Genomic DNA, 25,694 nt, shown 5'->3' with positions numbered 1-25,694 from the left:
CCCTTTCAAAAGGGGCTTTTTCACAATTGCTCGTACGATCGTTTGCTATCATTTGGTCACAATATATGTTGCACACAATCGCAACGGCTGTAAGCAGTCGCACCACCCATTGTGAAAGGGGATCTAGAAAGATCAATTGTATATTAATGATGTTGATATTGATGAAAAGACTAAAAACTTACCCCTGCTGTAAGATGGCTATCAGATAGAGCATCATGAACATCTACTACAGTGTATGGACTACCCATTTCGAGATTCTGAAAATATTCTTGACCATCAGAATAAAAATTTGATGTGTAGTAGTCATGATCATCCTGTAGCATATAGAAGAAAGAAAAAAATGTCTTAGATAGAATAAATTCGAAAAAAAGTCGAAACCCTTTTGTGTGCCTTCTTCGTCTTTGCTTCATAATTCATAACCACCGTGGTGTAGTGTTCTGACTCTTGCTTTGTAATCAGAGGGTCATGTGTTCATGGCCTGGCGTCCTTTGGCAAGGCATCAATCCACACTTTGCCACTCTCGACCCAGGTGCTAATTGGGTACCGGTAGGAAACAACCACCACTGTGGTTGGTATAGCAAGTGTTCATGCCTATTATTACAAGCTACTAAAAAGCTATGAATCCAGTGATGTGGTAATAATAATTGTGAAGCACTTTGAACAGTCGTACATGTAGATTGACAAAGTGTTGTATAAAGCCAATTATTATTTCACAGCCAATACTGTAGATCAGCGAAGGCAAATTTAATCCCAACATCAATATAGAAAATTTAAACACTGGAGCATCAATGTGCTGACAAATTTATAGAAATAAGAAGTCAAAGAAAAATACAAATTTCAAGTTTCACTTTATACATGTACATGTATTTCCACAAGACAGATTTTACAATGTACATGTACATCCTGGGGAGCGTTTCATCAATATTTTCATCCGACAAGTTGTTAGATCTGACATCTTTCCATGATTTTGATTGGCTGAGAGGCACTTTTCCTATGGTAAATGTCCGATAAAATAGGACTTGTCGGATAAAACGTCCGACAAGTCCTTTCATGAAACGCCCCCTGGACAACGTTATTGGTGTTACATGTAATTGTTATGCTTCTTTTCTTTGGGTGGAATTAATGAGGCAGTGATGCTGTGGAAAACCAACTCTGAATTTATTATTAGCACACATGTAGATATCCAATGTTAAATGGCAAGACTGAAAGAAAAAAAGTTAAATGGCAAGCATCAAAGCCAAAATACAGGCACTTCTGCAAAGAAAGCAGCTTTTTTTAAGGTTCATTGCACTCGTTTCTATGCATATGGATGGCAGTATGGGCTTTCGTTCATTTAACAGACCCAATGGGGATCCATCTGTCAAGCAAAGTAAGTACAAACAAGGTCAGAAAGACGCTTCTAGCCGGGAGAATAAGATTGAATGAGCGATAAAGGCATCTACAAGGAGATAAAGAGGGAAGGAGATGCGGTTTGAGCCTTGAGAAAATAACACGTCAAGACTGAGCATGGACCGAAGATGGTCAGCGGAATTGATGAGGGAACAGAAGCGGGAGAAAGGGACAAGTTCACCGGGATTCAATATGTTGATATAGCTGCACCATGGCAACCAAAAGCTGCTCAGCGTAATTAAATCTGAGCGAGACGAGACATCGAAGGTGATAAGGAGAGTGACGATCTGTCGTGACAGGTTTCATCCACACAAAAGTACAACATTATAGTGACCATTTTATCAAATAGCATCAAATACATGTATAATAACTACTTGTCATTATCAATACTAGAGAACATGCACAGTGTACATAGTGTAGGTTCCTTCACGTTGTACATGTACATGGTAGTTACCAAGTATCAAAGCCTTTTCTTACTTAAACGTAGTTTTAGGTGATATCTCCTTGGTTTTAGTCAAGGTTAATATTCCAAATTCATTACATTTATACTCAATCAATGTTTTATTGATATGCAAAAGTACATTAGCCATGTACATGTACTGTATACATATACACATTCTTTCATTTTACATTAAATATATCAAGTACCATATCAAATTTAGAGAAAATATAAGGGTGTGTTTTAATATTTGTTTTGCTTGTTTGATTTTTAAAAAAATAACTTACATGTACATGTAAGCCCTTATAAATGCCACCATGTGTCCTGTAAACCCTTTCTAAAACCCTAAAAGCAGGAATAGTCTACATTTTTGTACATTTTTTTTTCTAGTAAAGGAGGATGTATGTATTCTACATGTAAATAGCATATTATTTTAATAATTATCAATTAAATTCAATGTGAAAGAGGCAATGTGTTCTGTGCTCTCTGTATCTTTGCAAAATAACCGAACAGGGTACCGGTACATTCCCAAATATGTATTGAAATCACTTTGGAAACTAACAATTATTGTCTTCCCTTTTCCCAAAACAAGTGATTCCCTTTAGTATGAAAGGGGCAATGTGTTTGCTTGCTACATTTTTGTACGATGACCAAGCAGGATATATGTACCTGTAGGCCTGACTCGGTATTATTGTGCACTGAACAGTGTCAATGGGGAAATCTTCTTCCCAAATACATGCACTTACATGTATACAAACCACACAAGCTCATTGTAATTCCTGTATGACTTAATCACAAAGCACTATGCATGACTATTCTTTTTATATTTATATATTGCAGAAAATTTTTGAACTTTTTATATTTTGTTATTTACATTTTTGTACACAATCTACATTCAAGAATGAGACTGTATCAATTAAACACAACATTGCACACTAACACTATAACATGTCGACCTATTTCAAAATTCAATTTTCATGTACATGTACATAAAATTGTAGCTTTATCAAACTTTTTCTTTTTGTCTTCACCATACATGTATGTATGCTTCTTTAATATTCCCTATTAGATGAATTTTGTTATTTATCCCATCCACACGACCCTCTCCCTCCATGTGAACAGTCACCAAATTCAAAATAAAAAAGACATACCGGTACATGTATGATATGACAATAATCATTAGACCTATGACATTTGTGCATGTATACATTTGTCTACTGATTATATACTGAAATTCTCCATATTAACAAGAAAAGAATATACAGTAAGAAATGCACCAATGGGGGTGATAATGCTCTTTTGTATTCAGGATTTTTTTTTTTACTTCAATGATATAAACCAAAGTAGGTCATGTATACATACATGTATCACTGAGTGTACATTAGAATAAACCTCAACAGCTAATCATCTTAACCATTGTCAATCGGGACAATCCGGTACCAAGCACGGTCTAGTAGACAATAACAGGATAGTGCTTCCTACAATGTACATACTCCGATGACTTACATGTAGTTTGTCAAAAGCAGTTTTCAAATACTCCCATTCCTGTGACCTTCTCCCTCAATGTGAACAGGCACCAAATTGGCCTATTGTTTTTTTGCAAGGGCCAATATTTCACAAGCTTCAGCTTCATTTGGTCCCAACCATTTAAATATGCTTTGCAATTGATTTATACTTTATATTGGTTTAATGGTTTAATGAATTGAAATGAATTGAACTTTTGTGTTTACCATGATTTAAAAATGTACTGTACAATACAAAACCATCAAAAATCACTTGAATGTAAAAAGAACTACATGTAGTCTACATCATACTGTACATGTACTTGTGAGATGTTTTTCTAGGGTATAAAAGAGCCGATTTTCATAGTTCATCGCATGAGAAATACACTTCAATACGTCTCAAAGATTCAATTACCGTAATTCCCCGATGCATTCTTGTCATATTTCTGATGAAACTCATTAAAAAAAGTGGTATAAAATGAAAACTCATATTTAGTTTGACATTGACAGTTTTGACTTGCATTGACCGAGCAATGTTGAACTCAAGCATGAGACTGTATTGACATTATAAGTCATGCATGAAGGAACATATAATACTGCCAAACACCAAGACATTCTAAAGGTCGATATCATAAGATATACCTTGAAAAATCATACTTCTCCATGAACACACTCGTGCACTCATGCACGTGATATTCAACTTTGATTTCAAGATGAGGTTGCATTTGATTAAAAAAAACCCATACATGTACTTTCACCTTTCTAACTAATACCCTTTTCATAAACCCATCCTCCAATTAGCCGCCTAAGAGTGATGCGGATAATTCAATAAAAATTGCGTTCACAAACTCCGAAAATAAGCCGCATTATTTTTACGAGCGCCAGTCCTGAAAAAGGAGGATGGATAATCGTCATGGCAACCACACACACCCCTCCGATGCGGTTGCGTTGGAAAAGGGTGACCTTGTAACCGCTCCATGGCAAATATCCGCATTATTTGGAAATGCGTTCATAAACTCAAAATCTTGTCCCGATGCTCCTATTATGCGGATAATAGCAGCATCAAAATAATGCGGATACATGTAACTCTGGTCCTCCTCCAACTTTACGACCAAATTATGCTGCTATTAGCCGCATAATTGGGTTTATGAAAGGGGTATGTATAATTGTACATTCAGTACCAGAAGGCTAGTTGTACATTGTACATGTACATACAGGGAAGACCTTGTAACGAAAGAAATACATGCGTGATCAAATCACATGTACAATTCAGATCATACAATTTCAACAGGGTTATTAAGCAGCCAAGAATCAAGATTTCCATGATAAAAAAATGACAAAGTTTTAAAGCACAATCTGATTGCTTGAAAGGATATGAATAAACTACTTTCTGAAGATTCTGGCACCTAACTCTGTTATTCCAAATGTTATGGTGAACATCATCACAATAGGTTGTGAATATGAAAACCAATGCAAGAGGTCAGCACTTGTAATTTAAAATCTGAAAATACTCCACATCAGAAAATGGGTAAAAAGGAATGAATCCAAGATCTTCAAAGGCATGGACTTTTTTCTTTTTCAAATTCAGATTCAGGATTAAAGTAGAGTTTAAATCATTCAGCTTTCAAATTCAGTTCGAATCTATAAAACAAATATTGTGTGAAAGATGCAATTTAAATTACATGTATATCAAATTTATAAAAATTTACAATTCACTTTTAATTTATAAAATCTTCTTTACAACCATTGAAAAACAAAAAAAAACTTCTCAAGCATGGAATTGTGCAAAATAATAAATTTTCAATAGACCTGCAATGTATTAAACTGAAAAAGGATAATAAATCAGATTATCACATAGTTTTCAAGAGTACAAATGGAAATTCAAGTCAATGAAACTTTTAGGGTTTTTTTTCAAAAAAGAAAGTCTGCAACAAATGACTGCAATGCAAAGGAAAATGTTAATCCAGGGAATAATTTTCCTGGTATCGCATCGCAATTTGCTCCACAATTTTGAAAGACTGCTATGCATAAATTCTTTTTATATAGGACTGTACATTAGTGTTGAGAGCGTTTCTCATTTGAACAAAAATGTTATTCAAATTTATAAAGCAAAGTTATTCCCTGTAATCTGCAAGAAGTGTGGGCAGTTTCCTGTAAACTAATGTATATTTCCTCCTCTGGTGCAAAAACTTGGACATACAAGCAATACTGTGAAATACTCTGAAATGCCAAGGAATGCTCGGATAGTGGAAACATGAGAGAATTTTCATGACCAAATAGTCCATGATTTCCACTGACAACTGTTACAAGCTCCTGAAATCCCTGCATCCAATTGGCTCAGAGCAAAATAACTTATTATCAGTGAAAAATCACTTACAAAATGCTTCATGAAACACCCATCCCCAAAGCTGACAACTTGAACAAGAGCATTTCAGTACTCTAAAAGGAGAAAATCAGTATTTTAGTGAGGAAATCAGTATTTCTGAAGAAATACTCATAGGGCTACACATAAAACAGAATCTTAGAAATCAGTATTTTGAATGAAACCATCAGTATTCTTCTCATTTTTCAGAACTAAATACTGAAAATCAGTACCAGTTGGCACCTCTGGGTCCCCCATTGATAACTACTTACTTCAATAGTTACAGTGTCAACAGGCATCTCACTTGTGTTGGACGGTGTCTGTCGTCGGTATCTCATTGCCACGTTTGGGACATTTTCCTCTGTATTTACTTGTACATCTGCTATTAAGAGGTTCGTCCACCAAGCTCTATTCACTGATTTGTAGACTGGCTGGTCATCTATAGAATAGTCAATTAAATAAAGTTTAATACTTGTTAGTGTATTTAAAGTTATTCTGGTCTAGATTAAGGGGCTTTCACAATTGCTCGTATGATCGTTTGCGATCATTTGGTTACAATATATGTTGCACACAATTGCAACGGTTGTAAGCAGTCGCATCACCAATCGTGAAGGGGCTTTATTCATGTAGCAAAAAAAAAAAATCAACTTCTTAAAGGAGAATGAAACCATTGGAACAAGATAGCTTGTGTGAAAACAGAAAAATCAAAGAAACAGATCAACAAAAGTTTGAGAAAAATCAGACAAATAATGAGAAAGTTATGAGCATTTGAATATTGCGATCACTAATGCTATGGAGATAGCAAATTCACCAAATTGACAATGCGACAAAGATGTGTGATGTCACTTGTGAACAACTCTCCCCATTACTTTAGTATATATTTCACTTGAATTGCCTCTTTTATCACATCTATCCATAGATCATGTGTTCTTTCTACATGAGGGCATGTAATACACATTTTTTAAGAATACATCATGGATAAAGAGTTTGTATCATCATAAGAAAAAGCAAAAAGAGACATTTTGAGGGTATTTTATAGTCCACCAAAGGGAAAGTTGTTCATCAGTGACATCACACATCCTTGTCGCATCGCCAATGGGAGGATCTCCATGGCATTAGTGATTGCAATATTCAAATGCTCATAACTTTCTCATTATTTGTCCGATTTTTCTCAAACTTTCTTTATTCTTATTCTTTGATTTTTCTGTTTTTACACAGGCCTATTTGTTCCAAAGGTTTCATTCCCCTTTAAGCACGTACGAAAAGTTACTAGCTATGGTAACCCGACTGCATTATAGTATCTCATCATATCTCTCAAATTTGCTACCAATTAGAGTTAACAGATTTTATGGTTAACTTAAAGTCTAATTTGATATAGTGCCTGACCTCATATCTAAATATATTGAGATAGGTGAATAATAATTGTAAAAATGTAAGTAAAAAAGACAAACATATTCAACAAATATTGATGCAAATTTCATTTTGTGAAAAGACATAATCTTCTAACGTCAACATCAGGCCTGCATGTAGATCTAGATCTAATTTTAGAACAAGTAAATAATAATTGGGAGTAACTCAGAGCTGCCAACCTGAACAAGAACAATGATCAGTATTTTTTTAGCTGAAAATCAGTATTTTGGTGAGGAAATCAGTATTTTCAAAGAAATACAATAGGACAACACATCAAACTGAAACTTTAGAAATCAGTATTTTGCATGAAACCATCAGTATTCTTCTCATTTTCAGTACTTAATACGGAAAATCCGTACTACAGCAGCTCTGGTAACTGTATATTCCATTGTAATAAATCGATTATGAGAGCATGGATACTACCTGTAGTGCGAGAACAAGAAATCGCGCCATACACGATACATTCACATGACATTGGATTCTAAAGTAACCCTGTAAGTTAGAGCTCTGATCGGATCGGATGATCGGGACCACATACTTTTCCCTATGATTGGTATCGGTCAAAAAGATCGGCAGTAAATATCGGATTTTGCTATTTGTTTATCAAGCACAAAAAACAGACCCATATTGTCCTTAACTGACCTGATTGTCCTTAGCTGACCCCATGCATGCCAAGCACTACTCACATATCTTATTCTTCCCTTGGGAGTCTGGGTCTCACTGTCAAGTGAGGCAGTGATTTACGATTGTTCAAGGCCGACATGACCCAGCTAGTTGGTATCACTACCAGCATTAGAATGGATCCCCGCCCTCAGAGCGCGCCCTTGTAAATGTGTCATCGCAAGCCAAAGCCCGGCGGCCGTCCACTAGAGAGAGGGAGAGGGAGGGGGAAAGGGACCATCGGAGCTCATCTAATAAATACGCCAACGCAGACACTTTTCCCGATCCGATCCGCACAGAGAGTTAGAGAGAAGGTGTGAGAGAGTTTGGGAGAGGAGACGGAGGGAGTTATGGAAGAAAAAAAAAGAGAGCAGAGAGTAAACCTCGTGGAATGATGCCAACTTTCATCTGAGGGTATTTAAAATTTGATCAGGCCTGACGGAAAATGTAAGAAAGGTCTGATTTTTTTATTCGTTTTTTTTGTATGAAGTCGTTTCTTGTTGGTTGTTTTGTTGTTGCTTTTTTTCAACAAGCGTTAATCATGAAAATAGGGATGATTAAATGTTGAAGTAACAGCCTCGATGTCATATAATCATCAATGAAAATACCATATTTTGTATTCAAAGTAGTGGCGGCACTGGGATGGGGGGGGGGAGATTTGAATAAAAAATGACGTCCATAATCCCGTAATTTAAACAAACAAAAAATCTTGTCTGCCCTCGGCTCGCCCCAACATTTTCCATATTGATATTCACTGAAGATAGCAGCTATGAATTTCAATACAAGAAAGAAAGACTTGCAATACTGGAAAATTAAAAGAGAATATTTCAGAGATAATTGGTAATTTACCATCACTCAGAAACGTTCTCTAATTGTTTTTCTCCTCTCTTCCACTCTGCTTTCACTCAAGATACCATGAATCAACTAAGTTCTCTCGTTCTCTTGCCTCTGGCTCTCCACCCTCTTGGATATGCTTTCCCTTTCATCATCTCAATGAATGACCATTCACAGCATCTTTTTCACTCATTTGCAATGCCAGTTTTCATGCCCCGACACTGAATACTGGAAACACTTCTCAAAATCGCACCTCACATTTTCCATAACATTCCATCAAAAACATCTGCAAAAAAAAATTGTCCCTTGCCCACACCATGTCCCCACCCCCACTTGTGGCACTGCCCACGATACTACACATGTATTTAAAAAAAAATATTTTGCAAAATATTTCATTTGAAATACCTTTCAAAATTACGAATTTTTATCATTTGAACCTACATGTATAACTGGGTCTATTTTTTTAGACTAATCGAGAAAGTACTGGTGAAGGCGGCGTGTGTTGGAATGTCATTTTGATTGTGTGAGGGGGATATAAAAAAGGTTGCATTGTTTCGAAACATAAAAGGAATTCTCCGGCTTCCACCACCTATCCTCTCTCTCTATCTCCCTCGCACACACAGATGGGGGAGGGGTCAATTTATTTCTGAAGTCACGACCTTTCCTGATAAGGGAACCATGTGGCTTCTTCTTTGTTTCCCCAAAAATTTCATTGGCTATCGAAGGTCCAATCAGCTCAAGTGAGCTGGTTGTGTGTTTACTTTCTGTTTTGAGCATGCAGACAGTATCGAGGGCAAGGTAGGGAAAAACCTCTTCATTCTGACCCTCTGACATGCGGGACCGTAACTCCATGGTTGGAGCTAGCTCGTAAATTTTGGTGAAGCCTTGTCCTTGCTTGGAATTGACCAATGAGAATCGTTCCCTCTAATTTCCATCCACGGCACTCGACGCTGATTGGATTTATCATCTGATAAGATCTCTTTCATATGACGAAGGTTGTTTACAAAACCACTGGAGCGTAATGCCCATCAGACGATTAGGGGGATTTTCTCAAGTGGATGTTTCCAAAATATTAAAGATAAATTCCAGTATTGGTAACGATCTCAAAATAACTTTTTACAGAATCTAATATAATGACCACCCAAGTGTCTGTTTGTATTGAATAAAAAATATGTGCCAAAGGATTCTGGAAGAAATTGTGTAATTGCTGAGAAATAAGCAAAATAAGCGTGGATTTGGTCACTTCCGTCGGGTCTTTATTCCAGCAATGATAATACACTGTCCCACGTGTGCCTATCTGTGTTGGTGAATATTTTTCGGCGTAGATTTCAAGATTTCACAAAGTTCAGTTTATGTAACTGTACCAGATCTAGATCCTCGTTGATATACTGACAATTAAGACTGGTTTTACAGACCTTCTCATGAAATCAGTGTTTATTGCAACTACTGGCATTTCTCTTTAAACAAGTCTGGTCCCTGGGGTCAAAGTTGTCAATGAAGGAGTTGTGGGCAGGAAAGGGTGTTCATATTTTGTTAGGGACGCACCATAAGATATCCAGGGGAGGGGGTTGGAAGTTTGAAAAAAACTTGACTTGCTAAATGAGCAACAACAAACTGACTCAACATCAGATTAAAAAAAAAAAAAAACTTGGTCCACTGACAAATCATCTCAAAGGTGAAAAAAAACCTTGTCTCAATGGAGGATGGGGAAAAAATGCTCAAAGAAAGGAAAAAAAAAATCACTACCCTGTCCCCGAACTCTCCATCGCTACGATCTGGCATTACCGTATTTGAAACTTGAAAGTAACATACACCATTACTCTCATTCCTTTCAGCCCCCCCCCCCCCCATTCTCTCTCCCCCTCGTACGGTACCGGTAGTCAGTCTCTCTCCCCATCTCTTCCTCTCGAGCTCACTGAATCATTTGAATTCCCAGGTCATCATATCAGGACGGCCAGCATGAAGCTCCGCCAAGCACCTAATACCTCGATGTGATTGTTGCACGCGTACACGTGGTCTTTTTTTCAGTTGTGTGTTTCCTCCGATCCTTCAGCTGCATTCATATCACATTATCACACCCATGCACAACCCACGACTAAATATGCACTGGATTTAATCAGTATCACAAACAAGTTGTATTTATACCGCCAAATGGGAATAAAGTATAAAGATACATTTTTTGTATTTTCGTGATTTAAGTTGGAAACTTATTCTTACTGTAACATGTACAAACTACAAATTTGAATTGGTGGTCATGAACAAATAATTTACTTTATGGACAATAAAGTTATTCAATTCAAAATGACATGAACCACCCCCCCCAAGAAAAAAGTATGGTTTTAAACAAATGCAAACGATGAATGAGAAAGAATGACATGATTTTCAAAAAGTTGAGAGTGAGAGATGAAATGATAACTTGAGGAAATGGAGGTAAAATATGAAAACATGTAGTCAAGAAAGGAAAATCAAAATTAGAATCAATAGAGGAGTACACCCCTCTTCACTTTCTTGCACAGCCTACATAACCGCTCATCTTACTGCTGGAAAGAAGAAAATGTAAACATGCTTTTCATATTCTTAGACTGATTAAAAATATAAACATGCTTTCAAAACACATCAAGTTTCCTTTATTTTTTGAAATATAACAGCAAGTGAAATAACAATTGAGAACGTGAAACAAAACAGAGAACATGATGGGCTCAGACTTTGGAGGTCGCGATAACATTCTTGTGCACGGTGTTACTGGTGGAAGTAATTTACGAGCGTAGCCTGCCAAATGGCGCTAGCTGGGCAGAAAAAAGTGAACTGTAGTGTAAATCTTTTTCTTTAAGAGGAATGTGGAATGATTGAGGGGCACGCGACTCCAATTAATCCGCGGTTTTCTGCATGGCAACAGGTATTTTTTAAAATCTCTATTGTGGTAACCCCGGAGCAATGATGACCTCAGTTAAGGACATCAAGACATCCATTTCACTGTTGCAGCCATATCGGCTTGCAGCATGGCAGCCGACCAAGAGCTAACACAGCAAGCGCACAGCAGCTACGGCCGGCTAGTGCAGCCAACTTTGGCCCGGCGCGGTGCGGGGAATTTTGCAACCGATCATAACGATACATTTGCTATGATCGGTGATCGGCATGAAATGATCGATCAGCATTGATTAGATCGAGATCGGCCGCCGATCCGAGAATCGGTTACAGGGTTATTCTAAAGGTTAACCAACAATTGTAAAAAGTCTTTACAATCAAATCCTGGGCAGCTTCAGAACGATTGCACTAGTTGACTATGATCAAGATATCACATCACGATCATAATCGACTCCTACTCATCGTAAGCTGCCCAGAATTTGATTGTAATGACTTTTTACAATTGTTAGGTTACTGTAAACGCTGTTATTTTTTCGCGGGATTAATTTTACGCGGTCGGCGGCTTCAAAACCTTTTCGCGGGTTCTTGAATTCGCGCTGAACACTCCATAATCACAAAGTCACTTTCTTCTTGTCCATCTGTGAATGGTTTTAATTAACATTTCAGCAACAAAATTGCATTTTCTGATCATAATTCTCGCTCTAGTATAAACTAAAGCGGCTAATTCTTTTGATCAAATCATGAGCTTTTGTGACATTTAGGGCAACTTTTCTTTGCAAAGTGCACATCGGGGAAGGCAAAATGGAGGCGCTGCTAGCCTGGTATGGACAGCCAAGCACCAGGTAAGGACCAGGGGGATTACCACTATTCAAAAAGCATGGGATCAATCAACAAACATGGGCAATCGACCCAAGCCAGGGTCTTCTTAAAAACTAAACAGATCTAAACACTCACCAATCAAACAGCATGTTTCAATTGAAATCATAATTTAAATACCGATCTGCGACTGTTAAAAATGCTGCTCTCTGTAGGACAAATTTGTAATTATGCAATCTCTTTGCCAAAACGATACACGCAATCGAACCGTGGTTCAAAACTTGCATTAAAATAGATGCTCATAACATAAATTCATGTGTAAATTTGCGCTCGCCGATCTTGCCACGAAATCCGCGAAAATTTCCACTTTCGTGATTCCTAATATTTTCTCACCCTACAGTTAGTTTACATTCATGTACATTTGCGCTAGTTTGAAATCATGTTCATCAAAACACAAATAACTTAGAATCTAGGCCCTAGGCCTAGCTAGGGGGGCCTAGGGCTAGGCCAAATAGGCAAAAACGCGATAGTGTATGTCGCTGGAGCCACACACCGCGGCGCCTGTTGCCCCATCATGGGAGAGCTTCGGGGTAGTTATTTACACACGATAATCTGTTTGTTCGAGTCGACTTCAGCAGCAGCGGCACTGTATTTTCCACTCGATGTTTTTTCGTTAAAATCAACTCACCTAATCCTTCACACAAATTAAGAACGAGACATAAACTGAGAATCGCTGTACAAAGTGAGATTCGGGCCATTTTATGCTACTTTGTAGTTGGACTAAGAAGAAGGTTTGTGGTTTAATAACCAAAATTAATAGTAGACAGCTCGAGATGGCTTCCTCTCCTCCTTCGTTTCGTCAATGCAATATCGGAATTTTATAATATCGTGCAGATTTAGGTAGTGCGCCACATGCGGCGACGCGGCTTTTGCATTAGCTACTTGCACTGGTAGCCATTCTTCGTGGCGCCACCGAGGCGCCACTTCGCAAAAAAGCAATGCTATAAACGAAGTAGAAAAGAAACGATATACATATCAAAGAAATTAATCATAAAACAAAAATAAACCCGAACATTTGAGGCGAAAACAGGGAATGGAAAGGGGAGAAAAGATAGGTGAAAGAATAGAATAGAAAGAAAATACCGGTAGCCTCAAGAAAAGAAAAATGAAAAATTAAATGAGAAATGCAAAAAGTGCTCCACATGTAGCAATGTGTTTGATCCTCCTTAACTTTTTTTTCCTTTTTATAGTTTTTGCTTTTCCCTTGACCCTTCTTTCTTTCTTTCTTTCAGACTTTCTTTCATACTTTCTTTCCTTTCTTCCTTCTTTCCTTAGTTCCCAATTCCTTCCTTCCTTCTGTCTTTCTTTCTTTCTTTCATTCTTTCTTTCTTTCATTCCTTCCTTAGTTCCTGATTGCTTCCTTCTTATTTCTTTCTTTATTTCTTCTTTCTGTCTGTCTTTCTTTCTTTCTTTCCCTCCTTCCTTCCTTCTTTCTTTCTTTCTTAATTTCTTTAAAGTTTCTTTTCTTTTTTTCTTTCTTTCTTTCCTTTTCTTTCTTTCTTTCTTTATCTATTTATTTCTTTATTTATTTATTTCTTTCTTTCTAGTTGATTTCTCTACATTTTTTGTTTCCTAAACACCTACTTTTACTAATTCACATATTACCTTGACTGAACATCCACAATTTTCCATATTCATTAGTTTATTATATTAGTCATATTCAGGTTTATATGCTACATCCCAGAGATATATATAAACCCCCCGTTGTCGATTTTTTTTCTCTCTCTCCCTATACACTCTAAATTCGAAGGATTTAAAATATATCCAGATCGGCTGTGAATGGTGCCTGGCCAAGTTTTTGATTTACTTTCAATACTTAGAATTAACTTTTAAATCTCAAATGATTTAAATTCAAATCTTTTAGCTTTATGTTTTAATCCTAATGGTTTAAATCTTAATCTAATATTCGACTGGTCACTATTCACAGCCGATCTGCATTTATTTTAAATCCTTGGAATTGAGAGTGTAAAAGACACCGCGGAATCGGTGTGAAAACATGCAGCCCCCCGACTGTCAAGTGGCAGATGTATTTAGAGTGATTGCATTTCCCCCATTTTTTTTTTTGGGGGGGGTCGTATTTCAAGATCATTCGACTTGATTCGTCTGTCTGTATATACACGCTTAAACCACTCTTACATAAACTTTAAGTTGATAAGACCCTTCTAGTTTGTGGACAAGTTAATAATTGTGAAAATGCATGAAGTTTACACCGTTTTGTATTCATATTATGCTTATTCAAATGATAATTTGGTTAGATCTGTCTTCAGTTATCAGAATTATTACTAATACTTATTGATTTCCACATCGAATAGGATTGATTCAAGTGTCTTGGTCGGTTGAGGACCTGTATGCCATGAAATATTCTATAATGCTTAATCTATTTATGGAAAGTTCATATGACACGGGAGGCGCCATGGGGTTTTTTTTCTTGTTTTTTATAAAGAGTAATTAAGACGACTTTCAGGGTGACGTAATTTTTTTGTACAGATATAGGGGCAATGTATGACCCACAATTCTCGATTAGATTCCTTCTTCTCTCCCCTCCTTTCTTCAACCTTTTCTCCCCACACTCGTTTCACTCTATGAAAAAAATTTATGAGCTTAATAGGGTTGGTAGGCCCCCCCCCCCCCCGCCCCCGGTAGCGCCGCTTCTAAAGGTAAATTTTATATGCCATGGGGGTTGCAGCCTGGATATAGCTTTGAAACAATTTTTTTCTTCATACATCCTTCCTGTGTTTGGTTATTAAATGATTAAAAAAAAAGAAAACAAGTGCACACCTAGTTACCAATACTGCATATAGCATTTCCATTTATTTGAAAGCAGGGTAAAAGAGCATTGTAGATTAAATGCCTTGCTCATGGGCATAGGTGCCGCGGCCGGGGATCAAACTCCGGACTTTCCATGTATAGCCAGGCGCCTTAGACCACTCCGCACGGCACCACTCGGCCACGGCACACAATGAATGTTAAAGACACTTTACGAAACTACGCCATCTCCGGCGATGACGGGCAATAGAGCAACACGTGTCGTGATCGAGGATCATAATCTAGGTTAGATGTAAAACTATTAATTTAAAGATTCATCTATCAATCCTTTTCCTACAATAACACTTTATGAATTACTACATCATCTCCTATATCTACACATTCCATGTTTTAGTAATCAGTCAACCAACCAACAAACCAACCAGCCAGCCAGCCAACCAACCAATCAACTAACCAATCAACCACTCAGGCTATCAAGTAACCAAACAAACCAACCAATCAGTCAATCAACCAATTAATCAATCAATGAACCGGAACCAACCAAACAATAAACCAACAAACTAACCAACCAATCAACCAACCAACAAATCTAAAAAAAAAAATATTGGGTAAATATGCTCCATAAGGGCAATTATGTGTCCAACCAGAATTGGGTATTTCTTTTGGGTATTTTTATTTATCCAGTGTGATGAAAATTTTGCCAAATTTGAAGTAATCGCTGCTTATTTTTATTTTTTTAATCTTACTGGACAATATGATTCCCGCATTGTTCAAAATACTGCCCAAATTGGTTGGATACAGAATTACCCTCATGTTGGTTGAAATTTTACCCCATATGCCGTTATACACTACAACCAACCAACCAACCATCCATCCATCCAACCAACCAACCAACCAACCAATCACACAATCAATCTATCAATCACTTAGTCAATCAATCAATCAATCAATCAATCCATCCAAACAATCAATCAATCAATCAATCAATCAATCATTCATTCATTCATTCATTCATTCAATCAACAAATCAATCAATCAATCAAACAATGAATCAAACCAAGCACTTATTTATTAGATACAAAGTATCAGATCATTTCCAAATATACATGTATAATGAAAACATAATTATCAAAAATATACTTAGTAAATCACTTGTTAAGTAGTCTATGGCTTTTTGATTAATTTTGGTTGATCTTGCAATAATAAGTTGATTGCAAGCTACTCCAGTAGTTAGTAGGAGTAGCCTAAAAAGGCCTTTTTGGCTTTTTGCTACTCCTCACATCCCATTCATTACCGCATGTAGACGGACAGTCAACTCCTGAAGACGGACAGTCAACCTGTCCGAAACGTCGAGTCTCTCTACTGCTTCTACTCATCATCTCTACTCGCCAACTCAAGCCAGCATCTCCTCATCCGCTCTACTATTCAAGCTGTTCTCAACTCATCAATTGTCTTTTGGTTTACAGTCCTTTTCAGGACTACTTTCAAGAAAGAATACTCTACTCTCAAATCTCCACTTTCTCTCCTATCCATTTCTTTTCTTCTATCCTCTGTTTCTATAACACTCCACATGGTGTACCGTAAACCACATCAGCGATTGTACATGCCACCATGCAAACCTTCAAACAACATCTTTTGCTATTTTGTCATAATTTTACAATATTCATATTTTACTTACTATGGAATTGATTGATTTAATCTTGATGTATTGTATGTTTTTAGAGATGCGAAATAAATGGATTTTTAAAGCGCACATTGATATTTACATTCCCATTCTTCTCAAAAACATGTATTAACTTGATAAATAATCATATTAACATTATAACATCTAAACAAAAATTGAAATTGTTTATGTTTAACACAATGTCAATTCCTAAGTAATCATCTATCCTGTTAAAATCAGCAGAAACTGTGAAAATAATTGATAAATTCAATAACAAGTAAACATAGCCTATATGAAACATACAAGCAGTAAACAATTCTTTCCGATCTCGAAAATATCGTTTTACCATTTGGTTTATAAAAACACATGAATAATTATGTTCATAGTGTGAATTGAAGATACAGTTAGATGTTTTGAAATGTAGCTAAAATTACGTTCCACACTATTTTGTAGCGTGGTCACGTTTGTTATCATTTAATCGGGACCACATTCTTCTTTTTATGAATGTCCAACCATAACGTTGGAAATATATCAAATCGGTTTCAATCAAAATAATCAATTTTTAAGTTTAACTCAATTTGAGTGAATGAAAATCTTTTTCAGATCATGGCCCTGGGAAGCGGGAGTACTGAAACACCCCCAAAATGTTCTATGGGGGCGCTACGTGTACTTTTTTTTTCATAGGCAGCACCCATCCCCCCATTAATATTGGACGGGAGAAATGTGACCAAGATGACAAGCATTTTTTTTTTATAGAAACCTTTTTTTGTTTTGCTTGTCAAATTTCTCGGGACAAAAATTATCTACATTTTAAAGTGGTATTTTTCTTCTTTCTTTTGCTTGTCAAATTGGGATCAGCACACCCAGTCAAAAGGAAAAATCGTCAATCCCAGGGCCCTGTTTCAGATGATGGTGTATAGGTCTAATATTGTCTTAGCAGGCACACTACTATAGGGCGATTCCTCACGTGTCGTACGGAACATTTCGACAACAGATTCTACATAGTCTCTTTGCTGAATGCTTGAGCAGCAAAAATGCCTTTTTTGTGTGTGTGTCAATGATCAATTTATTGTGGCTAGTCATGTGAAAAACTGATTTTTTTTTCAGTTTTGAACGCGGGCCGCGAGTGCACTCGTTAAGGGTATAAAAACACCAAATATAAAAAAAAAGGGGGGGGGGGAGTATTTTTAAAAATTGGTCAATTGTCAATCGCAGGGTCAAAAGTATTTAGGGTATTTTTTCCAATTTCTTTTTAAAGACTAGCCAAACGTGTTTAGGGTGTGTGTTTTTTCCTCAAGCTTTTTCCCCGGGGTCATATTCTGGCAACAACTTGTTGCAACTTGGGCCATAGTGTGTAAATAAAGCCCGCGAAACTTTTTTAGGGGGTTCTTTTGCACACAGAGAAAAAAAAATCGTTTAGGGGTTTTTAGAAATAATTTGGCCACGCATGTCACAGCAATACATTAATTTTGACCCCCCCCCCCAGCATGACGTAAGCCGGGGACTCAGAAATCATGTATGCGGCACGCAATATTTTAACCTCAAATTCACCCATGCATGGACACGAAAATTTTGTTGGTTGTCATTTTTACATGACTACCCAGTAGTACTACATTTCAACCACAAAACAAATTTAAAATCCCCATTTGTTTGGACATCAGGTTGAAATAGTAAAAATGACTGATTTTCTAGCACGCTGTAGAACATAATAAGAACATGAACATAATAAGAAAAGCAACAAGAATATCGACAAAAAATTCCATCTAGAAAAAGTGACAGTAGAATTCCTCAGTGGAATCTATGAAATGCTACTCACCAAATCTCATTTAGTAATAACAAAAACAATATAATATTACTATATATGGTGTGCTTTTTTCGATTTTGAGGCAATATGATAGAAGAAATTTTTAATCAAAAGAATAGTTACTTATTCACTTCACAATGAAAGGTAAATTAACCCTAAAAGCAAAATACTCAGATTATTTACACCAATTACACTGTAGATGAACACAACGTCAGGGAGAAGAAAAAAGTGAAAAAGAGCATTCATTGCCCCAGTAATCAAGCAAAAAATCACACACCATTGTTGAAAATAGAAGGGGGGTTGCTGCATGCAGGAACGTTGAATTTTTTGTCAGCAATAGTAAAATTTCAGCTTAAAGTCAGAAGGGAAAATGAGAGAATTTTTGTAAACAGAGAAAATGATGCACTATAAAATGAGAACGTTAACATTTGAACACGACGCCGTTCTGTCGTATGAAGACATAGAATAAATCGGCGATGATTATGCACAATGTAATATTATTATTACTGTTATTAACTCCCAACAAAGAAGTTTTATTAGATCATCCGTTGATGAAACACACCAAACAGAATTATATATTAACGCCCCACGTTTCCGAAACATGCATGGAACATCCTTTATGAATGGCAGAAAGTCCAATATCTCTGAAATTTACTTTTATTTTTATATCATTTAAAGTTCTTCACTTCCACATTTCCAGAGAGCTATTATGTCACTTGTAACTTAAGAATACACTCTTGATCAAGGTAGCCGTGCTAAAGCCGGGGTAATAATAGCAGGGCCCGCTGGGAGAACAGTTTTCGGAACTGAAGTGGCTGCCCTGGATAAATATGCGGCTATTATCATTATTATTATTATCACTCTATCAATCAACACTTGTAGGGAATCTGAACGTTCTTTTAGTGCATGCAATTTGTAGTTTTTAGTTTTAGTCTTTATAGGAGATGGAAGTCCCGATAGCGCTCCCGCATATCCCCTTTATGGAGTCAAGCAACATTACTGGTGACGGTAGGCACGGTAGAAGTTTCCATTTTCTGCCCAAAGATTGGGACGTGCGACTTGGGAGAAGAAGAGCTTGAGAACAAATGTTTAAGAGCGTCGCGGAACCGTGGATAACGGGCCGTGTAGATAACCGGATTGAGACACGAGTTAAAGAAAGCCAAAACAACAAGAAATCGATGCAACGGACCATACAGATAAGATATGGGTACGAGACCAAGGTTGAGCAACAGATAGAAGATCTGATTTGGACCCCAGCAGATGACGAAGGTTAGTAGGACGATCAGGAGCATGTTCACAACCCTTTTCTTCGCTATCAAGAGCTTGAACTGAGGACTACAAACGTTGATGTCTTTGCCCGTGTCGCCGAACCGTTTGTACTCTGCTCGCAGAACCATGACCGTCAGAGCTTGCGACACAAACATGACCAAACCCGGTATGACAATCTTGTAGAAGAACAAGGCGATCCCGACGTCCGCCTGTAGTTGCTTTGAAGAATATCGCACTACGCATGTATTCATGTCCTCATCGACGAAGGCCGTGAAAGACCACACGACCTGGACGATGATCACTACTGTAGTGATGACGAAGATGTAGATCACTGTCAAGCGATTTGAAAAGAAAGTCTTGAAGTGTAGAGGATAGGCTATGGCAACAAGGCGTTCAATGGACACAGCGGACAGGATGAAAACAGAAATAGTCACAGAGGTCCACATGACGGTGTTGACATAGACTATCTTGCAGTAGATCTGGCCGACCCAGGTCGATGGGAGTTGCCTGATTGGTGGCAGGGGTATCAGGAATATGGAGGTCAGGAAATCAGCAATGGCCAAAGTTCCTATGAGGATATCGGTGGACTTCCGTTTGATCCCTCTCCTGAAAACAACCAGGATCACCAGGAAGTTTCCGATGATTCCTACAATCGCAGCAAGGAGTTGGATGATCGTCCACCATTTCCATTCAAGCGGGTACCACTCCCAAGAAACATTGGCTTGGGAATCCTCCACTCGGGTGCTTCTCAGACTGGAACCCGTGGCTTCGGCCAACAATAAACCTACCTGAGAACCTGGATTCTCATCCAGGATCTCAATTAAATAATTCTGTGTTTCAAACTCAGTCCTGGACTCGCTAAAGATAGATGATCCGGGGATAGTCCCAGGGAATGATGTAGGAAGTGTTTCTGAGAAATGTGGTGATGATTCCGCTTTATCTAGAGGCATGATCAGAAATAAGCTTAAAATTCCAGGGACGAATTCAAGAAGATGTGATACGAATTCCTCCACCAACTTCCCTTCTTTTGGGGCTGTATAGAATACTGAACGAGAAAAACCTTGTATTTATAGGAACTTCTTTAATTGGATGCACTCAAAAGGCTCCACCCATCAGCGAATAAACCCTTGGAGGAAGTCTTTATCTAATTTCATTCCAAACATTCAAAATTGTGTCCTTGCGACACTTTATCAATTTATCAATTTACCCATTGACCTATAGGTCCATGATTTACCATACCATTTTTTCATCGCTCTACAACAAATTGGTTGCTATACACATTGTGAGCAAATACTCTAATTGCCCTGATTCCATCAGTCTCCATTTCTATAATTGTTTAAAGAAATCACCACTTTTTATTTTTCAATATATCGCCTACACAACTCCATTAAATGCGTGACCGAATTTCCACGGATTCTACTTTAAATTCACCTCATTCATGATCAGCGCATTTTAAAATCGAAGAAAAAACTGTTACGAAAAGTCTTTCAAAAAGAAGACGTAATAATTGTAACATTATTTGTATAGGGAATTTTCTCTTCTCTTATTGTTTCATTATCAAATCAATCAATCAGTCTACTGTAAAGGTATTTATAAACTTCCTCCCCCGTCCACCATTCGGTTTTCCTAACTGAATTATATTCGATCCACTTAACACATCGTATTTTAGCAGTGACTTTTATTCGCTTATTCATATAGGTAAAATGTGAGTAAATAGAAATCTTACCCCGTATTTTCCATTTTAACGAGAAGGGTTTTTTGTCCTCTCCTGCTATCAACGTGAAGAACGAACATAACACTTTTACCAACAATCCATCTCCAAATTCTTTCAACTATTCGTAATTCGTCATGCAGTGTGGCTCGTTAGAGGTGTTCAATTAGGGAGGGGTTGGAGAGGTGGATGCTTTACTTTCAAGAGGTTGATTGGAATATCGGTCACCTCCTTTTTAGTAATAATTTTAAAGAATTCCTACACACGATGTCTATATCAAAGAGTCATAGCCTAAATATACTTTACTCGTGTACTTGCCAGGTGAGGTGTCCTGTAAGAAGAAGAAATACTGTACTGGATATGTTGTGGCATTGCTACAGACCAATGGCGAGGGGAGCGGGTAGGGGGCAGAAGGAAGTTTGATGGTATATTTTTTCTACTTGTAAGAAAATACCACCCCCCGACAAATTTCGCTATGTACGCCACCGCTTTATCCAGACGATAGGGCTGGGGCCCGGTTAAAGCTTAATCGAATCATTCTGTCATTAAGTCCTATACATTTTAAAGAAATGAGGGGGTAGGAACTAAGGAGTAGAAATGGTGAGTACACCCCACTCTAATCATTGCTGGAAGAAAAAGAGTAAAACAAAATGGACACAATTCATTTAATTTTGGTCTTTATTGGTTTTCATCAATCAATAAATTGACCTTTAAGGAACAAAAAGGGAAAAAGAGAAAATAAAACTAAATTGAATTTTCAGACTTTTCTTGGTAAAATCATTACCTTTAATTACTAATTTTATTTTGACACATTAAAACATAAGTAAAACATATATGAATTAATACATCAATTATCATCTTAAAATTAGCAACTCTGCTTCTGTGACACGCTTACTTGGCAAAGCTATATAATATCGTTATGCGCTTGCGCAGGACACCCACACGCACCACAGTTTGCGCCTGCTCATTACATTTTATTTAGGCCGAAAATTACAGCCGGAGAAGTTGCATCGCAATTCAGATATCTGATGGTAAGTTTTAATGCCCTAACTTTGAGGAAGCTTCGCCTCTCGATGGTAAGAGTCAAACAATAATACTCTCCAAAACAAACAAACAAAATAAACAAATATAGTTTTGCCAAACAAGTACATCGTGGGGGTCGGGTCGTGTGGTCCAGTGGTTAGAGCATTGGACTCATAATCGCAAGGTTGTGAGTTCGAATCCCAACTCTGCCATTGTCTCCACTTTGATAAAAAGGCCAAAGAGTGATATCTGTCGTCTATTACGTCAGCCACTATGACTGATTAACCTAGACGTAAAATGTTTCGAAGGTAATTGGTTATATACCAGCTTGGCGTTTACCAGCAGAAAATTCTGTCCTGCCGAGTTCCTACAGGAGTTACCACAAACAGAAACAGAAACATCCAAAATGAAAACAAGACAATTTAAGCGATAAAAGAAGCAAACAAGGTACGAGCATCTCAAACTCATACACCTCCATTTATCTCCGAAACATTTACAATCAATATTCAATCGGAAATTTCAGACAATTTCAGACAAATATTTTACCAATAAAAATAGTCGAAAAATATATCAATAGCATTTGAATTATCTATAATCAAAATCGACAAAAAAAACCCCGCGTGTTTTCATTTTTACAGTGCATTTTACTGCAATATATTATGTACACAAGTACCCACGTTGTTAGATGATTTTTTTTTCTTTTTTGATAGAAAAAGACCTTTAAAAAATATATCTTTTTAATAAGGTATTACTAAAAGAGAGACCATTATGTTTAGAATCTTAACTTCTTTTTTAAATTTTATGCAAATAAAAACTCCTTATGACCAATTATATTTACTGACATGGATACAAATGTACTGTACCGTTGATAATAGTGAGAAAGAAAGTGTTCTGCGTGTTATATGTTGAAAGAATTGTAAGAGCAATTACATTCATTTATTTAGTTATTTCCTCTTTAAGGATATTTATAGCATAGAATGATCAAGAATGTTCCAGTACGGCTTTGTTGGACACTAATCTTTCAATAATCTTTGTTATCCCTGGAATTTCCCAAGAGAGACAATACAGACTGCTTTACAATAGACTTGGTAGTGGAAATAAACAATAGGCTTAGCTATTTTGTTGACATTGTTGATTTCACTGAGGTCATTCAAAAAATGTTTTAGAATATAGACTGCTCTAGAAATGGACAGAATGGTCTTTTTATAGTGAATACTAGAAGTCTCTAGAATAGATGAGAAAAGTGTATATATAAACTGCAGTTTCTACAACGAAAACTCCATATCATACCAGATCACTTCACCACAATTTCACGCCAGACTTTATGTCGGAGCAGACTTTATTTCCACCTGGAATATTTTTCTTATGTGGAATTATTTACCCGCCATCAAAGAACTGTTTGCAGTTATTTTGAGAGAGGAATTCTCAGTTCTCATCGAGATCATCAACCTGTTTTTATGAACACTCTTCAACCCATGAAATGCTGGAATTGACTGCTAATCATCGTTAACATCGTCTTCACGGACATTTCAACTTGTTACAGTGACTTATCTTTTTCATCGCCCTCCATTATCGCCATCATCGTGAACTTTAACTTAAGGAATTTTCGCCAGCCAACTTGGACTTTTATCTGGATCCTATCATTTGGAATACCGTAATTGCCAGAACTGATTTCAAGAGACGTAACACCACTATCATTTATGATTTGTTTGTATATGCTTAATTATTTCCTGTAATAAAAAGAGGGAAATCTAAACCTAAATTTTACTTGTTATTTGTCGCAGTATCGTATAACATGCGCAATAATAACAAAAGAAACTATAAGAAAATACAAATATCTAGAAAATGAATTACATGCTTCATGTAGGCATATATAGATCAATAATCTACATGTACATTAGGCCATATACCAACAATCAAATTACCATAGATCATTTCGCTAGTTTCACGATATTAATTGTTAACCAATAATTAAACCTAGAATCAATAATAATTTTCACATTCATTCATTTCATCTAAACGTCATTAAAATATTGGGTAATATATATATATTTCTCAACAAGACGTTATGAAAATCAAACAAATTTGTACATTTTCATACCACTATAGTAAAGCACAGTAACACTTGCATTTAGTGAATACGATATGCACACTCTAAAACATCTCAACATCTTTATTAACTGAAACCTAAATGCACACCAAAAAGATGTAAAATATACTGTCTTGACCTTGCTGAAGGTGCCAATTTAACTTGTTCTTGTGAGTTTGATTAATGTTTGATTCCGTTTCAATGTGAAGGAATATAAAAAAAGTGTATTTCAATATCCTTTTTAAAGTGGAAAAGTAGATCACAGAGATAAGATATACTTAACAAACATAATAGACAGCAAAGTTGAACAAGTTTATCCGAAAGAGAGCGGAATTGTGGGGCACATGCTGTCAAGAAAAAGTCATTAACTCTCATGAATGCCGTTGGTTATGGCTATAAAATGTAGTACGCGATAATGCAAGTCCTATTATTATAGAAACATCTCTATGAATTTTATCTGTGGTAATAACATACTCAATCCCAATAAAAGGTGTCCGAGGAAAACCGAAAGCTAAAATTCAATCATTTATCATTACTTAATCATAAATGCAAAAGACAAATTATCTTAAACAGAATTTTGTTATTTCTTGACCATTTTCTGTGATTTATGTATCAAATTAAAGAGCTGATACTGAACCTTTTACACACATGAATTTCTTATTGAACCTCAGATACTCCCCGACAAGTGGACTTTGGTATCCTTTATTCAAATTGTTTTTATTCACTGTCTCATACGAGAATGAGGAATCTTCTGAGTTATACAAGATGAAAGAAGAGATTCTAAACTTTCAAATGATAGGTAACCTATTGTATTTGTGTTTAAGTTATGTTAACTCATCGATAACTCTCGATTCATATTTTTTAGGACGCACTGTACAAAATGATGTGGGTTGGGATCGCACTATCATAGCTACCCTGCCAATGATACGTGTTGATTATGACTAATCAAATAAAGTAGCTTCATGTTATACCCCCGTCACACTTATTCGGAATCAGCAGGAATCGAGCAGAACCAGCCGGAATGAAGAACTT

The 25,694-nt window shown here is 36.7% G+C and overlaps 2 protein-coding genes across 3 annotated transcripts in view; both read right to left on the bottom strand.

The window, feature by feature from the left end:
• LOC121426837 (plexin domain-containing protein 2-like) overlaps nt 1-13,152 on the bottom strand; it is a 58,242-nt gene extending 45,090 nt beyond the window's left edge. For both annotated transcript variants that reach the window (XM_041623232.1, XM_041623233.1), the window contains exons 1-3: nt 12,966-13,152; nt 5,965-6,131; nt 183-314 (exon numbers count right to left, since the gene is read on the bottom strand). In XM_041623232.1, coding sequence (XP_041479166.1) covers nt 183-314; nt 5,965-6,131; nt 12,966-13,035 — 369 coding nt within the window. In that variant the 5' untranslated portion in view covers nt 13,036-13,152. The remainder of the gene's footprint in view (nt 1-182; nt 315-5,964; nt 6,132-12,965) is intronic.
• A 6,271-nt stretch (nt 13,153-19,423) lies between these two features.
• Nucleotides 19,424-21,005, bottom strand: LOC121425858 (galanin receptor 2a-like). The gene has a single exon (XM_041621939.1). The coding sequence runs from the start codon at nt 20,787-20,789 to the stop codon at nt 19,557-19,559; it is 1,233 nt and encodes a 410-aa protein (XP_041477873.1). The 5' UTR covers nt 20,790-21,005; the 3' UTR covers nt 19,424-19,556.
• Nucleotides 21,006-25,694: the final 4,689 nt, after the last annotated feature.

The sequence above is a fragment of the Lytechinus variegatus genome, chromosome 13 (genome assembly GCF_018143015.1).
Source record: "Lytechinus variegatus isolate NC3 chromosome 13, Lvar_3.0, whole genome shotgun sequence".
Taxonomy (NCBI): Eukaryota; Metazoa; Echinodermata; class Echinoidea; order Temnopleuroida; family Toxopneustidae; genus Lytechinus; species Lytechinus variegatus.
The sequence above is the reverse complement of the archived record's forward strand: the minus strand, read 5'-3'. Positions and strand labels throughout refer to the sequence as shown.

Bases quoted from the DNA above. Each gene is read 5' to 3' on its own strand.
- LOC121425858 (XM_041621939.1), bottom strand. From the start codon at position 20,789: ATGCCTCTAGATAAAGCGGAATCATCACCACATTTCTCAGAAACACTT.